Source organism: Galeopterus variegatus, unplaced genomic scaffold (assembly GCF_000696425.1).
Source record: "Galeopterus variegatus unplaced genomic scaffold, G_variegatus-3.0.2 Scaffold4446, whole genome shotgun sequence".
Lineage (NCBI taxonomy): Eukaryota > Metazoa > Chordata > Mammalia > Dermoptera > Cynocephalidae > Galeopterus > Galeopterus variegatus.
In genome coordinates, this window is record NW_007730557.1 from 109,475 (window position 1) to 129,599 (window position 20,125).

A 20,125-nucleotide genomic window follows, 5' to 3' on the forward strand; every position below is an offset into this window, starting at 1 on the left:
ACATGTGGGATCCGAACCCTCGGGCGGCAGCGCTGCCGCGCCTCCTAAGCGGCGCACTATCCAGTGCGCCACTGGGCCGGCCCGATGCCTGCAGTGGGCAGGCCTTTTGAAATTTGCCCTTTGCCTCACCTCCCTTCTATAATTCATTTTTTCCCCTTCATTCTTTTTTTCTGATAGTGCATATTACTTGAGATTTTCCTGGAGAGGTTGTGGCTATCTGGAATTGGATCTTCTGCCACCCACAGCTTGAATCCCTGTAGACTAGTAGCTACCCTAGAGCTGGTAGATTCACATGGAGCCTAGATCTCCTCACAGTTAAACCTCAGCAAACTCAAAAGGAACGTTTTAAAAAATATGTCTGTTTGTACTATACATATAATAATTAGTATAAATACAAAATGATCTGGCTAACTTTAGCTGGGCTTGGGTAGACTTTCCTGTGGATCAGATAATTTGAAATGAAAAAAGTAGGAGGACTCAGTAGATTTGCTTATTATTCTTCAAGTCTTTTATATTTATTCTTTACCTTTGACTCGTCTTAGTCTACAGTAGAATGTTCCAGAAATTTCATTGGGTATACTGATTTGGCACAAACTTATTTATGGGTCCGCTTGGAGTGTATTTTCCTTGGGCTTCAGTTATATGACTTCCATAAATTTTAATTACACTAGTTAGATGTGTGGAGGTTTAAGCCCAATTGGATTCCTAACCCTGTTCAGCTGCCTCTGTCATTAGTTTTTTCAGTGACGTGATTGGGCACTATTTTCCAATATGTTTTCAGGAAACTGGTTTTAAGTTAAAAGAGAACTTGTCTAATAAAGCTACTAACATTTAACTAGTTTCTTTACCTTCTTGGAGAATTGGACCTGAATAAAATGAATACATTTAAACTATAACTTGTATTACCCCCCTTTTTTTACCCCGTAACTGCGGATTTTCAGATCAGTCCAGTTCCTGGAGAAGGAGTCATGCTGGATCCTCCAGCCAGGCTGATGAGTCCTTGTGCTCATGTCTAGTTAGGGTAGAGCCTGACTTGGCACATGGCCAACGGGTTTTAACATGTGCGCCAACTTCAGGCAGATGGTGGTACCTTCGTGGAACATGGTGTTGAGAAGGATTTTGAGGTCCGGACCCAGCAGGCAGGGCCTTGATTAGTGCGGTGTACCCTGGGCATGGAGGGGAGTTGTCTCAGGACTCCTGCCCTGCATTTGCCATTCCCGTTTTAGTGAGGAGCGTCACATCGATGCCTAGTACAAACTCCTCACAATTCTGAGGCCAGTTAAATGTCCAGGCCAGGCCAGGCTGCAGAGGAGGCAGCTGTCTGAGAGCCGTGGGTGCAGTTTGAGTGAGCATCAGAGCATCTGGAGGGCTTGTCAGAACCCACATTGTCAGTCTCCATCCCCAAAGTGTCAGATTCGGTGGGCCTTGGCTGGGGCCTGAGATTTGCATTTGTAACAAGCTCCCAGGGGATGCTGAGACTGCTGGTGTGGGCCCCTCACTTTGAGAACTGCTGCCTTCAAGGATACAGGGCTATGGGTGCCCCCCTGCTTACCTGTTCTCACAGCCTTCTGTGATCTCGAAGAAGTCTTTGGATTTTGTTTTGGGCGTGTGTGCCAAACTCTGTCCTCCAGAGCATCGGGTACAGGTTGTATCTGGCATTCCTAGTTTATACCTGGAAACAGATATCCCTCATTGTTAGCCCTACCTGAAGGGCTTAAAACATTCTAGTCCTTGTTTCAAAGGATGCGTTAAAAATACAAGCCACATCTGCTTCATTTAATCTGCATTCAGCACCACTGCAGGACATAAAACGTGACACAGTCTGTTTGCCAGGCAAGCACTTGGAAATTTAGGGGCATGGAAATTGACAAGAGTCTCTGCTTTTACATCTGAGCATTTGCATGCTCGTGTAAGAGATGGACTGGTTCGCGTGCAGCCAGCACTCGCACTGGCCGGGCCGCCTCTGGTTCTCTCGTGCATGGGCTGCCGTGTGTGTGCACTGAGTAATGCACTCAGCCTTTGTTGAGTGCCTGCTCTCTGCCATGGCTTTGAATTCACATATGGCCAAGGTCTCTGGTGCAGGCAGGAACACACGGAACCAGGAGATGTGGGCACCAGGCTTCACAGGTGTCCTCTCCAGAAGCCTGGCTAATGGTGCGTCTCCCTCCTGTTATTTTCTCAAGGCATGTCAGTGGTTGGGTACAGTCCAGGATGCATCTCTCCAGTGCCCAGTGCACTGTGTAGCTACTGATGGTGGGGGGGAAGAAGTGAGCTGGCTCCCACCTGCTCTGGGACAGTTTCACATGGGGAACCAGGAATCCGTAATAGCGGTATGGGCATGTTGAGGACCGCTAGCCATTTTTTGGGGGGGGTGGCCGGCCGATCGGGGGATCCGAACCTGTGACCCTGGTGTTACAAGGCTGTGCTCTAACCAGCCAGCTCTGACCGCTAGCCTTTTTGCCAGTTCTTTGAAACAAGCCAGATGTGGTTGTTGTCATCTCGGATCTCAGACTAGGGGAGATTCTGCAAAGGACTTACGCACGGTTTTTATGACCCATCGTTTCCAAATCCTTTTAAGGTTCACTCTATGCAAGGATTTCACTGTTCAGCCAAGTGAGTTCACAGAATCAGAGTGATGGTGCTGAGAGTGTGTGAAGTCGAGTTTTTCAGTTCATTGATTTTCCCGCCTCTCTCCCCCTCTCACAGAGTCTGGAATATCCAGCAGCAGCTGGCCCAGCTTGACAATGAGTCCTGGCCAGGCATGGCCGAGGCGGACAGGGACCGGTTGCAGCTGATCAAGGAGAAGGAAGCCCTGCTTCAGGAGCTGCAGCTCATCATCCAGCAGCGGCAGGCAGCGGGAGACGTGGCGCGGCTGGAGGAGGAGCGGAGGCGCCTGGAGGAGGAGATCCAGCGTGCGCGGGCCACATCCGCGCAGGGCGCCACCGAGAGGTGCGCGGGCTTCTGGCTGCCAGGGCGGACCCTGGGGCAGAGCTGCACTGGCCGGCTGCCTACGGCTTGAGGATGTTCTGGCCTGGGGCTTTCCTTACCAAGGAGAGGGGTGGGGGAGGCGGGGGGAGGTGTGTCTTGCACCTGCAGTAGGGGCCAGCTCCTCGCAGGGCTCCCGAGGCTCCTGGTGCCTGTTCAGAAGTAGGAGGTGACCAGAAGGGTGGAGGAGTGAGGGAGGACAGGTGACTCACCAGCTGCACCCTGCCCTTCCCGCTGTGGCTGCTCTGTGCTTTTGCCTCTGTTTGTCTCTATTTTGGGGACAGCACTCTGTGCAGACTTGGGGTCACCAGCAGGAAGGTGGGGAGGCAGGTGTGGGATGGGCCACTCTGTTGCCTGGGGAGGAAGTCCCTGTTCCTGCCATCGTCGGTGTTGTGGAAGTCTGCCTTACCACTTTTATCCCCAGCTTTGGTTTCTAGCCAGGAAAGCCTGCCCTTTCTTCTGCAGGAGGAAGTCGGCAGCCTGTTGTGGGTCCCTTTCCGAACGTGCCTCTCCTCAATTGGTCTCGAGACTCTTCCATAGCATAGGACATGTGAAGCCAGCATGCTGTCTTTTGTATTCCTCAGTGCTGAGTTGTGCAGCCTTTCATTGTGTGACACGTTTCCTGGTTTCCATTTGTCGTGTGCGATTGCTGATTGTGTCAAAGGCTGGGTCTGCTTTCCACATTTAACAGTTGTCAGAACTGTATCTGTGGATATCTGCCAGGCTTTGGAGAGCCCACCCCCTGTACGTTAATACACTGGCTCCCTAAAGTTCAGTGTATTAAAATGGTCACGGGCTGTGTGTGTATGAGCATTCTCCGCAGAGTTTAATAGTCACCTGAAGGAGTTGATCTGCACAGATGGACTTGGAGCTAATATTTCATCCCATCCTGTGATTGTTCTCCATCCGGTTGGGTGTTCTTTGTGTTTGGGTATCCACCATTGATCTTTATGGTAGGCGAGTCTGTGGCAGGGCGTGAGGAGCTCGTGGAGGGCTGTGATGGTGTTTGGAGAGTCCAGCTCCTAGTTATGGGCAGAGCGAGTTCATTTTGCCTGACGTGACGGCATGCCCTGTCATATCAATCAGAATAAACCAAGGTTAATTCTGAATCTGAAAAGAGACTGTGCCACTGAAGTTTTCTTCTGTGTTCTTGTGCTTCTGTATTTTTTTTATTTAAATGTTACCTTCTGTTCTGCCCTTGATGTTTTGTTGCATATGGTCTGGGTAGGAAGGCCTGAGAGTTCCAGTTGGTTCTCTCTTAAGGGGGTTGGATTTGGTCCCCCAAACACTACTTCTCAGGATCCCACAGCCACACACTCTTGACTGTGGCTGCCCTATCCATGTGGAAACCCAGCCCATTTCCCAGGACACAAATTCACAGAACTCCATGGAGCCAGTGTTGTCCTGATGCCTGGGCTCCAGGCCTGGGACACCAGAGCTCGACCAGCTTTGACCCAAATGGCGCCTCTTGTGCTGAGTCGTGGGACCCAGAGCCCTCACCTGGGACTGAATTGACCCACGCGTTTCCTGCATCTGCCAGGGAGAAACACGCCCATGCACTAAGTGCTTTCGTGCTGGGTCCCCATCTCCCGTGTGCCGTCTGTCTGGGACCTCTGCTGCGTTGTGAGGTGGGCTGAGCATCGCTCCTGCAGCTCTTGATGTCCTGTGTGGGGGGATGCAGGGCACATTTCTCAGTGTTGCCTCCCTTCATTTGGGGTGTGCTTCAATGTAGGAGGCCTGCCCGAGCGCAGGCTGTGGGGCGATGGAAGGAGACTCAGTGTGGAGCCAGGCACAAAGGGACTGAGCTTGGTGACTGAGGATGTGCGAGCTGTGTGACCGGGGCCCAGTCCTTGTCTGTGTCAGCTGTAGTGGCATCATCTTAGGGGCTTAGAGGCATGCAAATCCTTGCCAAGCCTCCTGCCGTTGGCCAGTGACATGCGGAGGGCGTCCCAGCCGCTTGCTGCCCGCAGCTCTGGAGGGAGCATGTGCACGTCTCCCAGGTACAGGAGCAGGATTAGCTTTAACACTGTCCGTCAGGGCTGCATGACACCCTTCGTTATTCAGCCTGCTCTGGTTTGGGTGTGGCAAGCATTTAGGCAAGATGCTGAGGTTGCACAGAGAACCCCAGGGGCGACTACTTTTGTTATGAGGCTGTGAAAATGAAAGATCTGTCAAAAAGCAGAAATTTGGTTTTTGGTGAAGCTGGAGTTAAATTTTCCTTTCAGCCACAATTTAGTGACATCTTTACAATAAAGTACTTTATCTAAAGGAAATAAAGACAGTAAATTAGGCTTTCTGTTTTCTTAATCTGTTAGCCTATTTTTATACTCCTTTCATAGCAGTGGTTCTTAATATTCTTTGAAGTTCATCCCCTTTGAAGTGGGGACACGAGGCTATCTACTTCTGGGGTTGGACCCTGGCCAGTTTTCTGCCTTTATGTATCCCCTTTTCTTGGTAGTTGGAAAAATATGTACAAAAAGGCAAATATTTCAGACTCCTGGTTTAGCACTTTATGTCCCATACAATTTTTAGGTGTCTCAGTTACTGATGGCATGGTTAAAGTGAATGCTCCCACCCCTGTTTGGTAAGAAAATCACATTTTTAGTCATCTGCAACTTTTAGAATAACTAGCATAAAGGTAGACTGTGTCTGTGGGCACTCATGGGTGGTCTTGTGTACAGACTGTCTATCTGTCTCTCTGAAATGCACCTGTTCAGTGTAATGACAAGTGTGATGTATTAGATAGAAGTGGGGAGTTGGTTCTAAAAATTTTTTTGCTACAGATAAAACAATCTGAAAATAAGTCATGATTAATCGAAGACAATATAAAATTGTTGTGCTGCACATATGAATGTGTATATATATATGACAATGTAGAGATATGGAACACATGGATGGATTTTGTAATGGGCTGGAAATCTTACCCTGGGCACTTGAGAGTGGAGCCAATTTTCAGTAAGAACTCAACTTCGATTCTGTTAATTTGGGAATTGAGCTAATGGAATTCAAAGTGGGTTACAATTTATGCAAAAGCATTAAGAAAAAAATTAACAGCTGTGCACCAGGTTTGGGTATATTCCCGACAAGTCACTTTCTGGGCCTGTTGCTGTTTGCTGTAGGGCGCCCTCTGCTGGTGTGGTCCCTGCCCTGGAATGCTGTGTGACTTTCCTAGTGTCCCTGGTGGTTGTGAGAGTGCGATACAGAGAGTGGTTTTCAAGTTACAGCTCGAAAACCCAGTGAGGGCTGTGTTTTCATCTCTTTATTCTCTACAACTTCAGGAAAAAAAAAAGATGGAATTTTTGAAGCTATCTTCCTCGATAAGCCGTAGGTAGGAACTGAAGTATAATAAAATCTGGAAAATGTTTCACGATTAAAGGATGCCCCTCTTTCTTGCCACATATGTTGACAACAGAAATGTATGGAAGGAGGTAGGGGCAGCTCAATGTCTTGGTAACGTGGCTTGGCTTGGCATTCGAGCCAGCTTGAAAAAGCTTTGTACTTGCGTAGCTGAGGCCAGTTCCTTTCGCTCCTCTACTGTCAGTTTCTCCTTAGTTCTGGGACGACATACAACTTCCACTCAGCGGAACTTTACAATTGCTTTTACAAAGCTGTATTTATTTGTACAGGTAATAAACTGAACTATTTTCCTTAAAAATTAAAATATTATAGGTAAGTGGAATCTTAAATTATACTTGGAGGAGTTAATTACAGCTGTTCTCAAACATTTTGGTCCCAGGACCTCCTTCCAGTGTGAAAATTACTGAGGACCCCAAAGAGCTTTTGTTTATGTAGACTTTTATGTACATAATTTAGAAATTAGAACTGAGAAATTTTTAAAAATATTATTAATTTATTAAAGATAACAATACAAACCCTGTTATATGTTAATATAAATGACATTTAATGACTGATAAGTTTTTTGAAACAAAACAAATGTAGTGAGAAGGATGGTATTATTTTTACATTTTTATAAATCTCTTTAGCGTCTGGCTTCCTAGAAGGCAGCTGCTTGGGCATTCAACCTTTTTTTTTTTAATTGAAACATAATTGTACAAGCTGCTTTGATGCATCACTTTGGGTGAATCTGTGAAGAAGATCTGACTGCCCGCGGATATGTAGTTGGGAAAGAGGGGACCTCATAGGACCCCTGAGAGAATCTTGATGATCCCCAAGGGTCTTTGGACCACACTTTGAAAACCATTGATTTTAATATATGATATACACCTTTAATATTGGTTGTGTAGTGGCTGTAGTCACGAAGATGTTTGACTGAGTAGGAAACGCTGCGGACCATCCGTGCCAGAGTGTAAAGGAGCAGCGCATGTTTTACTGCAGTGTCAACATTTACAGTTCTCTCTGCATCTAGGAGAAACAAAGACACATTCACATTTATGGCTTATTGTTCAAACTTGTAAACTAATTCAGACTGGATTGTGCTCCTGTGTTTAAATTGGTGATACATCAGTTTCTTTTATTGATGAAAGCTGTTCTTTGTTGACCCCTTGTCATTTGCCGTGCATTATTTTATTTATGCAGCATCGGTTTTCTGGGCTAGGTTGTAGCCTCCATTTTAGCAGGTAATAAAACTAAGGGCTCAGAGAGGGCAAGGCACTTACCTGCCCAAGGCCGCACAGCTTGTGAGTGAGCGGCAAAGTGGGGTTCTGTGAATTCCAGGCTCACTCTCACCCTCGCCAAGCTCTCTAGAGTAGAAGGGAGAGAAGAATCACCTCCAACCCCGTGACCTAAAGACAGCCACAGCTGCTATTTTATTTGCTTCTAATACTCTAATTCTGTAGATTTTAGAACTGCATTTGGTTTTGCCTGGAAGGGGGCCTAGGATGCAGGAATCAGATTTGTTCCGTGGAATTCCAGCATGTTACCCCATTGCTCTGCATTTGAACCCATCTTCTAGTTGGCCTAGTCTGCCGTCCTCGTCTGTTCTTCTGCCCACCCACCTATCCATGTGCCCATCCATGCACCCACCTGCCTGTCCACTCATCCATCCACTCACCCATGCAGCCGTCCATCTGTCTGCCCGTAGTACACACACCCACCCGTCCACCCAGATGTTGAGCTTCTCCAGCATGTCAGGCACTGCTCAGGATGCAGGGGACATATTTCTCCAACAGGACAGGAACAGTCTCTGTTAGCTTGGTGCTTATGACCTTAATGCTTTGAGAACTGATAGTCATTCCAACCTAAATCTGTTGTGGAAACTTGTAGTTGAATGTCTTATTATGAAAATATGCTCTTTATCTCTCATATCCACTAATCAACTACGTTCTTACCAACAGGATTTTACTTCAGGAAAAAAGAAATTGTCTCCTTATGCAGCTGGAAGAAGCTACCCGCTTAACATCCTATCTCCAGTCCCAGTTAAAAAGGTAGGTTTACTTCATTTAAAAGAGAAAACTATACTTAATTATTGTGGTGCAATGACATGTGTGTGAACTTCATCATTCCTTTTAGCTTAGATTTTCTCCTACTGTTACTTAGACCCTGAATAGAAGAGTGCGTATATTATGTTTTGAAGACGACCTACTAATATGGGACTCAAGGAATTTGAAGAGAACCAAATTTGACTTCAGAATAAATAACAAGTCTGAAGTCAAATTTATCCAAGGATTTTGTAATCTAACAGCTTTATCAGAAGTGTACATATGTGCCCATGCACATTTCTATTTTGGGTTTTTTGAAAAAGGATATGAATATTTTTAAGGTAAGAAAGATGTGGATGCTCAATCATAGCTCATGTTTTCAAGTCCTTACTGTATCGTGAAGCTAATGTTCAGGGCTTTGTATGTATTTTCTGTTATTCCCCCTAACAATGGCATTAGGGTGGAACTGTTACTGCCCCAGTCCCCCGTGAGCTCGTGGGAGGCTCAGAGAGGTGAAATAACTTGGCCAAGTGCGCGCAGCTAGTACGCATTTGAGCCTGGACTTGACCTCAGGCACGAGTCTTTGCTGCTGCCCACTGCTCTGTGCCGTCATTGAAAAGAAACAAAGAAGGTGTTGATGAAGGCCGGGCAAATTCTGGGGCTTTTCGGGTGTGCTCCGTCCCTGGGAATGCTGCTGCTGGGGGTCGTTGCCCTTGGGGCCCCGTCTGTAAGGTCGCGTTGCGCTCTCGTTTCAGCCTGTCTGCCAGCACCCTGACAGTGTCCTCGGGGAGCAGCCGCGGGTCCCTGGCCTCCAGCCGCGGATCGCTGAGCTCGGTCAGCTTCACTGACATCTACGGCCTCCCGCAGTACGAGAAGCCCGACGCCGAGTGCGGCCAGCTGCTGCGCTTCGACCTCATCCCCTTTGACTCCCTGGCGCGGGAGGCCCCCTTCTCAGACCCCGTAGGCCACTCGGCCTTCCACAGGCAGAGGCGGTCTCTGGACACGCCCCAGTCCCTGGCCTCGCTGTCCTCCCGCTCCTCCCTGTCCTCTCTGTCGCCCCCGAGCTCACCCTTGGACACCCCCTTCCTCCCGGCCTCCCGGGACTCGCCTCTGGCGCAGCTGGCGGATGGGTTTGAGGTGCCAGGCCTGGGTGCCCTGGACAGGCTGCGGGCTCAGGCCTCTGCCCTGGGGGACGAAGACTTGCAGGGCTCGGCGTCCCTTCAGCTGCACGGATTCCCCGGGGATGGGGAAGGACCGCGCGAGCGAGGACCCCAATTGGCAGGCGCTCCCACGGGTGGAAGTAAGTGCTGATAAGGCTTCCTGGGCAGCAAAGTCTACCATTCGGGGGGACGTTGTGTTCAATTCTTGGAGGCCGGCTGGCTTTTCAAGTCCATAGTGACCTTTAAATTTGGGAACATTGACAGGGTCAGGAAGGGTCCAAACCTGCTCTTGTCATTTGCATCTGTGTTGGGGAAAGATAATTGAAACTGGCAAGGTAGTCTTTCCCAAGCATTAGCTTGTTTGCAGAAGGCACTTAATTGTTGAAAAGGAGGGTAAGATCCACCCAGTCTTCCACATTCAGAGGCTTCTAACGACATCCTGGGGCCTGAGTGAACTCTGCAAGGTGTTTGCCAGGACAGAGCATTGTGTGTGCTGCCCAAGACCAGCACGTGCACTGCTGGTAGCCCAGCAGAAATCTCCACTTCCTCTGTCGCTGTGGCTTCATCTCTTTATCCTTTGTCCTCATAGTTTTCAAGGATGCAATTCTATCAGACATGGAAATGAAAATAGTTGGCATGATTTCAAAAGACGTGCCAGTAAGATATCAGTCTTTTCTACTCAGGGAATTTCTGAAGTCAAGAAGCGTGTCACTGCATGGAGCTTCATCCATCCAGTCGGTGTTAATTCAGCTCCTTCTTGGTGCCAGGGTCTATCAGCTTGTAGCCCATGTGGAGAACCAACCTGCTATTCTAGAGAAAAGTCCAGCCCGTGCCTTGTACACAAAGCAGAGTCTGGGCTTCAGCCCTGTTCATCTTGCCGTCATGTGCTTTTGGAGCCAACCCCCAGTCACTTTAACTTTCATAGGTTTTTTTTTTTTTTTTCCTTTTTGTCTTTTTTCGTGACCGGCATCGGATCGCAACCCTCAGTGTTGCGCCCGTACCGGACTGGGACCGGCAACGGGATCGCAACCCTCGGTGTTGCTCCCGCACCTTGCTCAGCCAGTGAGCGGCCGGTCTGTATGTGGGATCCGAACCCTCGGCGGGAGCACCGCCGCGCTTCCCAAGCGGCGCACTGTAGCAGTGCGCCACCGGGCCGGCCCCGAACTTTCATAGGTTTTAAAGATGATCAAGAACAAGGTCTCCCATTCCTGAAGTTCAGCGCATTTAATGAACTTGTATTTGCACAGTGGAAATGTCTTAGACATTCCATTTAGTCAAACAATAGATAATTTGTATAGCATAGTACATCTCATAGATCTCAACCAGGGGGATTTTTGCGCCCCCCCCCCCATACTTAGCAACATCTGGAGACATTTTTGCTTGTCACAACTGGGGTGGGGGATGCTACTGACATCTAGTGGGTAGAGACCAGAGACACTGCTCAACATCCGGCAATGCACAAGACAGTCCCCACCACAAAGAATTGTCCAACCCCAAATGTCAATACAGTAGCCCCGACCCCCATCCACAGGGGATATGTTCCAAGACCCACAGTGGATAACTGAAACTGCAGACAATACTGAACCGTATACATAATACTGTGTTTTTTCCTATACATACCTATGATAAAGATTAATTTATAAATTAGACACAGAGATTAACTATAATTAATAATAGCAGTTATAGCAATATACTGTAATAAAAGTTGTCTGAATGTGGTTTTTCTCTCAAAATACCTTATTGTATTACACTCACCTATTTTTGAACCTCAGTTGAGCACAGATAACAGACCAGGGAAAGCAAAACTGCAGGTAAGGGGGGGGCTCCTGTAGTCCTGAGGCTGAGAAACCCTGGTAACATACTACTGAGTAGTTACGCAGCAAAGGGTGGAAATAAAACTGGAATACGGAGCCAGTGTGGTGGCGTGGAAACAACTTCGGACTAGCAGCGTGGGGACTGGGATTCTGTTCCCTGCCCTGTTGACTGTTAGCTGTGTGACCTTGAGCACATCCCTAGACTTGCCTGAGTCTCGCCTTCCCTGCTCTTCAATGAGGTGATCTTTATGGTCTCAGCCATTCACCACCATTCTGTTACCCATGAGAGAGGTTACCCATGAAAGACTGCTATAGGATAGTAGTCTGTGTTAGCACTTAATGTGTTTAACAGAGACTTATGGTCTTGGGCTGCCTCATGGCTTTTCAGCATCTCTGTTATTTGATGTCTTTCTCTCTGTGTTTGCGAGCACACTTTCATATCCTCAGATACATTGTTTCTATAATTCACATATACAGGTACCCTTCATTAGCCTTGTTCTTTTTTTTTTGGCAGCTGGCCTGTGCAGGGATCCAAACCCTTGAACTCGGTGTTATCAGCACCGCACTCTAACCGAGTGAGCTAACCAGCCAGCTCTTTGTTCTTCTTCAGAATCGCAGATTCGTTGCTCCATATTTACTTCTTTTATTCAAAAAAGAAAATATGCAATAAGGACTGAATTGCACATCTGTCATTGCTTAAGCTTACTTTTCTCTTAGTCTCCCCACACCTCTCTCCCAACTTGTTTTTAAAGGTTGAGATTCAAGAATATCAGTCTGGTTATAGAGAAAATCTACGCAAGGCCTAAGGGCCCCTTTGGGCCAGGGGAAAGACAGGGTGGGAGGGCGAAGAGGTGACTTAATTGCTGATCTCGATTTCTTTATTTTTCCTTCCCACTCCGTGGCAGACGTTATGATGGTTCAAACTTAGACTGGGAAGTATTTGCTTATACTGTATTTAGACACTGCCACCTGGTGGTGGATTCTTGTATGACATTTTCATTGACTTGTGTCCTTAGAACCGAAATAATGGACCCAGTCAATGGGTCCTGCTGGGTGCTCCCAGTGGGCTGGGTTGGGTAACCAGCATCGGTCATGGACACAGGAACTCCTCACCTCCCTTGGTGCTTGTGGCGGCTCCTGAACCCAGACTCGTCATAGCTTCGTGCACCTGGCCCATCGTTTACCGATGCCCAGGGCGCGTAGTTTCCTCCAGCTTTTTAGTCTTGCTAGAAACAGTGCAGTCTCAATTTGGCCCAAACAAGTTTTGGTAAAATAAAATTTTAGTAAGATAGAAATAAAATGTGCCCAAACCTACAGAGAAAGCTCTGTGAATGATGAATGATTTCTTTCTTTGTGTTTTAAATCAGTCAGAGGAGACAGAAGGCAGGACAGAGGAGTGGGGCAGTAGATTGTAATCTTTACCATTTTTTTGCATTTTTACTACAGTTTTGTCTTCCCGGGATTTTAAAACCCAAATGTGTCATGATTTTGAAATGCTTTACTATTTTCATCTACCCATTAGTATTTGCTAATTAAAATCCATAAAAAGCTTGACTTTGCTCATCTATTTATTGATGTTTTTATTATATTCATACTCTGTTTAAAATTGTTGGCTTAAATTCTGCAGTTTTTTCACTTTGTGCTTTTTTTTCCTTATCTCTTCTCATGCGGCTCGACAGACGCATTCACTGTAAGTGGCCTTGGGATTCCCCTCATTGACCTTAGTTGCTCAGGCTGTGGGCACATCTTTGTGCTGTGAGTCAGTGTATTTAGGGTGGCTGGGGTGTGGCCAAGGAGGGCATATCTTATAGCTGTACTTGAATGTAGCTTATCAATTGTCATTATCATTATTACTTCAAGTTTAACATTCATGATGGCTACTAAAGTTGTGTTAAGAACTTTTTAAAAAGTTTTAACTATTTATTCCCTCAGTGTATTTTTTTTCCAGAATTTAGTGATGTTCATTATTTTAATATGCCAGGTGGCAGCTTTGCCCACAATGTGGTTTTCACTGTGTTTTCTTCCTTTTTATCAAGCAGTGTTCATGTCCTTGGGTCTCAGTGTCTGTCTGTCTGTCTCTCTGTCTTTAATGATGGAAAGGTCAGAGACTTCTTAAATGAGTGTGTGAGATTTTGGATTTCCTGCTTCATTGGCATTGCTCCCCGTGTGGTCAACCTCGTTGCCTCGAAGCCCAGGAGCGGGTGTCTGGGTTATGCAGTGTGGGGTCTTCTGTGCGCTTCCTCCCGGGAGGCAGCTCCTGCTTCCAGTTGCTGTGAGTTCAGTGTCTTAGCCTGCGGATCAGTTCATTTCCTTTCTCTCTTCATCGACTTCCATTGTAATGATAAGAGAGATTTGGTGAGAGTTGCCCCATCCCACTGGGTTAACTGGAAGTGCTTAGGATTGTTACCCGTTGCTATTCCTTAAAGGGATTTAAAGCTCTGTTCAGGAACTATGCCGAGAGGCAGGGATGGGAGTGGAAATCATGATCTGTTTGGTTGCTAAGGGATCGGCGCAGCAAGCTGGCGGCTTCCGTGTGCAGTTTAGGGCTGGCCAGGGCAAAAGCACAGAATTCCCCCAGGCTTGGCATTACAGACCTTTGGAAGGATAGCTTTTGTCTCCAGTTGACATCGTGAGACCAAAGGCCACAGCCCCATCTGTTTGTTTTGTGTGCTGTTCACCGTGGTTGTATTTAATCAGTGTGAGTCATAATTTGGTTGAAAAGGGAGATGGTCGTCAGCAGACTCACCATTTCCCCCAACCCGGGAAGGCACAGATGTCAGGACTTTCAGTGTGCAGAGCCTAGATAGCCAAAGAAAAGTACAGAGGCCGGGGACGGGCCTGCGTTGTTAACAAGAGGCATCATGATGTCTGAGTAATGTTCAGTTTGGGGCTTCATATTTTATTCTGTGTTCTATCCAGGTATGCCTCTTTATAAAACATTGAGACTCCGGTGCACATATTCACATTTAGCATAGAAAGATTAAATGCATATTATTTTTATTGGTTTTGTGAAATGTAACTTACTGCAGTGAGGGAAGGGGTAAAAACAGTTGATGAAATGCTAAAAGGAAAACATTCAGTGGTTATGTTTGGCTCTTGATTAAGACAGATATGAAACGTAAAAATAAGCTGCCCAGTAACCATAGCATTCTAACCCAAGAAAGTAATTCTGGAAGCAGCTCTGGCCCCAGGGCAGCTGGGGAGGATGCTGTAGTCCCAGAGACAGACAGGCCTGAGCCCCCAGCGTCCTCCCTGTGAGCCACACATCTCTGAGGAGGTGTTTTCAAAAGATGAGTCTGGATTCAGCCGTGTCTTTTGACTTGAAGGTCACTAAATTTTCTTAGGGTTTATTTGGATAATTTAAACGAGTTTTTCTGATTACAAAAGCAACATTGTATATGTTTATTGCATTAAATATGGAAAATACCAAATAGCATAAGGAAGGGAGTGAAAGGTATCATCACTTGGAGAGCATGGCTGCAGTTCCCATTTGGGGTAATATTTCTTTCATGGGCTGTTGGGTATGAGAGTGTTTCTTAAAGTGCGCTTCGAAGGGCTTCCAACCATCATCTCATGTTCTATGTGCTCATTAAGGGGCGAAAAGAGACTTATGAATCCAAAGGTCTTTCTGGATAGCTTAAAATCTCTTAAAGAAGTAGCCAGAAGTTTGTTTAATTTTTCAGTATTGAGCGCAAGCGTATTTATATGTATGTACATATCACGACGTGTCTCTGGAACGCTCAGTTCCTTAGTGTGTGCTCTAATGTAGAGGTCCCTGGCCTCCCTTGCCATCATCTCCTGACCGCAGGTGTGTCCCTTATTTGTAGCAGTGACTCTTCGAGAAGACAGCGCCAAGAGGTTGGAGAGGAGAGCACGCCGTGTCTCTGCGTGCCTGTCGGATTATTCACTGGCGAGTGACAGCGGGGTATTTGAACCTCTAACCAAAAGGTTAGAAGCTGATCTTATTATTTCCTTCTCCCTAAGCAGACTTACCACTCATTACTGTTCAGCACAAAAAGGATGTATAGTGAAACTTTTATGTATTGAAACTTTGTTTGTATATCCAAGGGTAGGATGTTTTTCTAGCTTCTTTCAACTTTGGGAGGTTGGGCCTTAGAACTCTACAAAGAAGGGCCGGCCCATGGCTCACTCGGGGGAGTGTGGTGCTGATAACACCAAGGCCACGGGTTCAGATCCCTATATAGGGATGGCCGGTTGGCTCACTTGGGAGAGCGTGGTGCTGACAACACCAAGTCAAGGGTTAAGATCCCCTTACCGGTCATCTTTTAAAAAAAAAAATAAAGGAACTCTGCAAAGAAAATGCCTGTCTCCCATGTGGCATTTGGAGGCCAGCTCTTGCTCCGTAGTTCCAGGATGACTTTCTCTCTGGCCCTGGTGGGTCTAAGGCTTTTAAGCCCAATAGAACTGAAAAAGGAGAATCAGCATATGAAAGAGACCTGCTTTTCTGAAAAGGACATTCATTAGGAATGACTTTCCTCCCTCCCTCCCTTCTTTCCTTGGCTATACGAATTGCTTTGCAATGATAGAACACTTTGGAATTCTGTGCATTATTTTGATTGGGTATCTTCATGTCATTGTTTCTTTGTACATTTGTCAATCTCAGGTATCTATAAGACGTTTCACTTATTGCAAACTTTTAGAAAGTTAATTTTTGAATGTTGCTCTGAATATCACATGTGGTTTTGAAAAGTATGCAAAGTTATTTTCTGAAAAAATGAAAAACACAAAAAAGAAACACTTTGTAGGCCAGTGTCCAGTGAGATGGATCCTGGGGACCTGCCCTTTCAGCCACTTACTGGATTTATTTATGTGTCAGTTTGATGAAGCTTTTCTCAGGAAGAAGCACTCTTAACATGAGAGAGCTTCTGCAAAATCCATAGTATTCCGTTCCCTCTACAATAAGCCGGGTGGATTTCCGATTGTGTTCAGGAATGAAGATGCTGAGGAGTCTGCATATGGAGACGCGAGCACTAGCGAAGGTCCCCACATCCACGTGGGATTTTTGTGAGTACAGAAGACTCCTTCCCTGGTGCTCTTAAAGACCAGTAGATCAGGGCCCGCCTAGTGGTTCCCACTTCCATGCACAGGCCTGGAGGGATAGACGGACCCATGTGACTTGGGTGCTGCTCTCCTGTCCTTGATACCCCAATCCCACTTCAGCTAGTCTCAGGTGAGGGGACAGAGGTGGCAGGAAGGAGTGACAGGGAAAAGTGGCTCCATTGCTGCCTTTCAGCTCTGAGATTCATAGCTGGGAACTGTCATCTCATGGAGCTGGGGTTTCAGGGGACCATAATGCAGGGGGTATTGAAAACTCCCAGCGAAGTCTGGCCCTTGGGGCAGTTTTCCTACATTTCTTCCAGGAATTGATTGTGTTCACTGCCGCACAGGTAGTGGGGTCCTTCCCTCGTCCCCACAGTAAGTAATCAGGTGGTTTGCAACACAGCACTTTTTGACTTCTAGTAGCAATTTCAATAAAGGCAGTGACCGTAGCGTTCACAGTAGCACTGTAGGCTGTGCAGATGCCTGCAGATTCCCTTTGCTTTCTCTTGTTATGCCGATCCAGGGCTTGTCAGTGTTGGCACTGCTGACATTTGGGACTGGATCATTCTTTGTCATAAGAGGCTGTGTTGGGCACTGTAGGAAGCTGAGCAGCTTCCCTGGCCTCCACCCGCTCGATGCCATAGCATCCCCCTCCAGTTGTGATGATAAAAAATGTCTTCAGACATTGCAGATGTCCCCTGGGGGCAAGGTGGGGGAAAGCCATCCTTTGCTGTTGTTCAGTCAGAAGGACTTTTCCAGCAGGGGGCTTTTACGGTCCACGGATGCCTGTTTTCTGTTCTAGGCACGACAGTGCCAGCGAATGTCTCCTCGTGCACGTGCTCCAGCTGAAGAACTTGGCCGGGCTGGTCGTGAAAGAAGACTGCAGAATGTAAGCTCCCTGGGCCCAGTCTGGTGGACGGTGGCCTCGCTCGGGCCCTCCCCCACACCTCATGGCCTTGCCACTCTTCTGCTTGGCAGCTTGGGGGGGGGGGGGGACAGTTCGAGAACCTGAATTCACAGTAAAACACCAGGGAATGTCTGTGTGAAGTATAAAGCATGGGAAGTTTTAAAAAAGAGTCTGATTAATTATTTGAGGTAGAGGAAGTTAACAGTGCCGGGCTAGCCATGTGCCGTGCAAATGCTAAGAAAGTGCCCACCATTGGCAGTATTTGGGTTTAAAATGTCCTCTTCCATCATGGGGATGAGTAGTGACGATGCAGCTACTTTCGGCTCTGTGGTCGGTGAAGGGCATTACGAGGCCTCTGGTAGGGATCAGGGCATCCTTGGCTGAGGAGGGAGAAGAAGATATGTGTTGGGACCAGTTGGGAGTTGCCTGGTGACTTCGGCCTCAATAGTGGGATCACTTCTGTCTGAGCTCTGAGGCCCCAGATGGGTGCCTGATAGAAGGCTCCACTTACCCAGGCAGGTGACCACACCTATAATGGTCCATTCAAGTCCCCTTCCCTGAGCCTTCTTTATCAACTAGTCATCTGGAGGCCTTGGAAGCAGCCTGGCTGGAGTGGTGAGGATGCAGCCTGGGCTCCTGCCCACCCTGATGGTCTGCTTTGCAGTGTGGCAGGTGCTGGGGCTCCTCCCGTGTGCTGCATTCAGGGCTGGGGGTGGAGAGGCCGGAAAAGACTGGCTGATGGGCTGAGAAGTCGGCAGGCAGAGCCATGAGGGAAGAGACAGGGTCTGTTCCCGAAAAAGTGGTGAACAGCAGAGCCTCGGAAGCCCTCTGGAGTCTTCAATACTCACCGAGGTCTTTCTCTTTGCCAGCGACCTCCCCGCCCACCCATCCCCAGGGCACATCGGTTCTCTGGACTTACTCTTAGTTGAGAAAGGAACTTTTTCCACAGGGTGTTGAAATCGTCCCGTGGGCGCCCAGACAGGGTGACACGCGGGTCCCGGAGCGTGCTGTCCCTGCTGTGCCGGTAGGGGACCACGCGGCAGTAAGCGCTGCCCGCACCCATAGGCTCTTCCCCCCTGTCCCCTGCAGCCACGTCCGTGTCTACTTGCCCCCGCTCAACTCCAGCACGCCCACCACGTACTGCTCCAAGGCCCTGGAGTGGCAGGCGCCGCTGGTGTTCAACGAAGTGTTCAGGATCCCCGCGCATTCCAGCTCGCTGACGCTGAAGTCCCTCCAGCTCTACGTGTGTGCGGTGAACCCGCAGCTGCAGGAGGAGCTGCTGGTGGGCGACACGGCCCCCCTGCCTGCCCCTGCCTCCATCCTTTCCTGCCATTTCAGTCCGTCCTTCTTTCTTTCTTTCTTTTTTTTTTGGTCTGTCTCTCCTTCCTTCTTTTTCTCTCTTTGTCCTTTGTTCTTTTGTCATTCTCTCTCTTAGTTTTTGTCTGTGTTTGTCTCTCTTTTCTTTTGTCTGTTTCCTCCCCCTCTGTTGCCCTCTCTCCCTCCCTCCACTCTCTCCCATGCCTCCTTTGTCCTGTGATAGGTGGCTTAGAAATTGTGGTAATGTCAAGTAGTCTCTGCAGCTGGGAGTCCAGAAACGGATGGTCAAACCAATGTCCTGTCAAGTGTTTTATACTTTAAATGTATTAATTCAACTAATCATTGCAAACCCCCCACGAGATAACTTCCACTTTATCCCCATTTTCAGTTGAGGAATGAAGTACGGTTGACAGATTAACGAATAAAAATATAGGCTAGTCAGTTAAATTTGAATTTCAAATAAATTATAGATACCTTTTTAGTGTAAGTATATCCCATGCAATATTTGAGACTTATACTAAAAAAAAAAAAATTAAAATCCATTGTTCATTTTTAGAATTTCAAATTTGCCTCGATGTCCTGTGTGTTATCCCTAGGACTAGGCCTGAAGAGCCAGCAGCTTGTCTTCAGTATCCCCGCCATCCAGTGTCCAGGCCAGGATTTTGAAGCCAGGGCGGTTTCTTTCCACGGGTGGAATTTTTCCCCTTGGTCCTGTCCCCTAGCAGTGGAATTCGGGATTGTGGAGTTCAGCAGTCCTTTGTTATTTCAAAGTTTTCTGGGGGAATCAGTGGCTCATCTTGGGGGAGCCCTGAGCTCAACCCAGCACCCCAGGTTGCCTGTCCTTTGTCCCCTGCTCCCTTTCCAGCACTTTAAAGATTGGGCCAAACAAGCAACCAGGGAGCCACCCATTAGGATCCTCTGTGACCATTTGCATTGTACTGCAGGCCTTTTAACAGGAATGAAATATTTTAAGTCTCTTTTGGCTAAGATTGAAGGGTGAACTTGATGTTTTAAAGGACTCCAGTTGTTGAGGTGAGATCCTTCAGTGCCTGGCCTGGCTTTCTTTTTAACACTCCTGCAGGGCATCGCTCAGATCAACTTGGCCGACTACGACAGTGCAAGTGAAATGCAGCTGCGCTGGCACCCCGTCCAGGTCTTCACCAGCTCTGAGCTGCCCAGGACCGGGGAGAGTGCCGCACGGGACCCCATGCACACTGTCACCGGGAAGACGGTACTTGGCCCTGGGCTAAGGAGCTGATCACGACTGTTTTCGTGACTTTGAGACTGGCTTTTACTTGGGCAAATCATTTCTAAGAGTCTACGTAGACAAAATCAGAGTATAGTGGCAATGATGAAGTAGGGTTTCAAGGAAGGTCATAAAAATGGAACATATCCATCTGTATGGCCATTTCCTGATAATGCTTTTTAATGCAAACGTGTTGGTGACCACGGGCAGGCGGTGCCTTGGTTATTTTTAAGCTGGAGCCCTCGGAGGTGTAGGAG

General features: G+C 47.6%; 1 protein-coding gene across 1 annotated transcript in view; it reads left to right on the forward strand.

Annotated features, from left to right (window-relative positions):
• The window catches only part of WWC3 (WWC family member 3), a 95,826-nt gene that overhangs the window by 62,243 nt on the left and 13,458 nt on the right, over nt 1–20,125 (forward strand). The window contains 8 exon segments of the mRNA XM_008587580.1: nt 2,707–2,949; nt 8,280–8,369; nt 9,119–9,663; nt 15,165–15,285; nt 16,288–16,362; nt 17,201–17,287; nt 18,395–18,587; nt 19,704–19,853. Coding sequence (XP_008585802.1) covers nt 2,707–2,949; nt 8,280–8,369; nt 9,119–9,663; nt 15,165–15,285; nt 16,288–16,362; nt 17,201–17,287; nt 18,395–18,587; nt 19,704–19,853 — 1,504 coding nt within the window.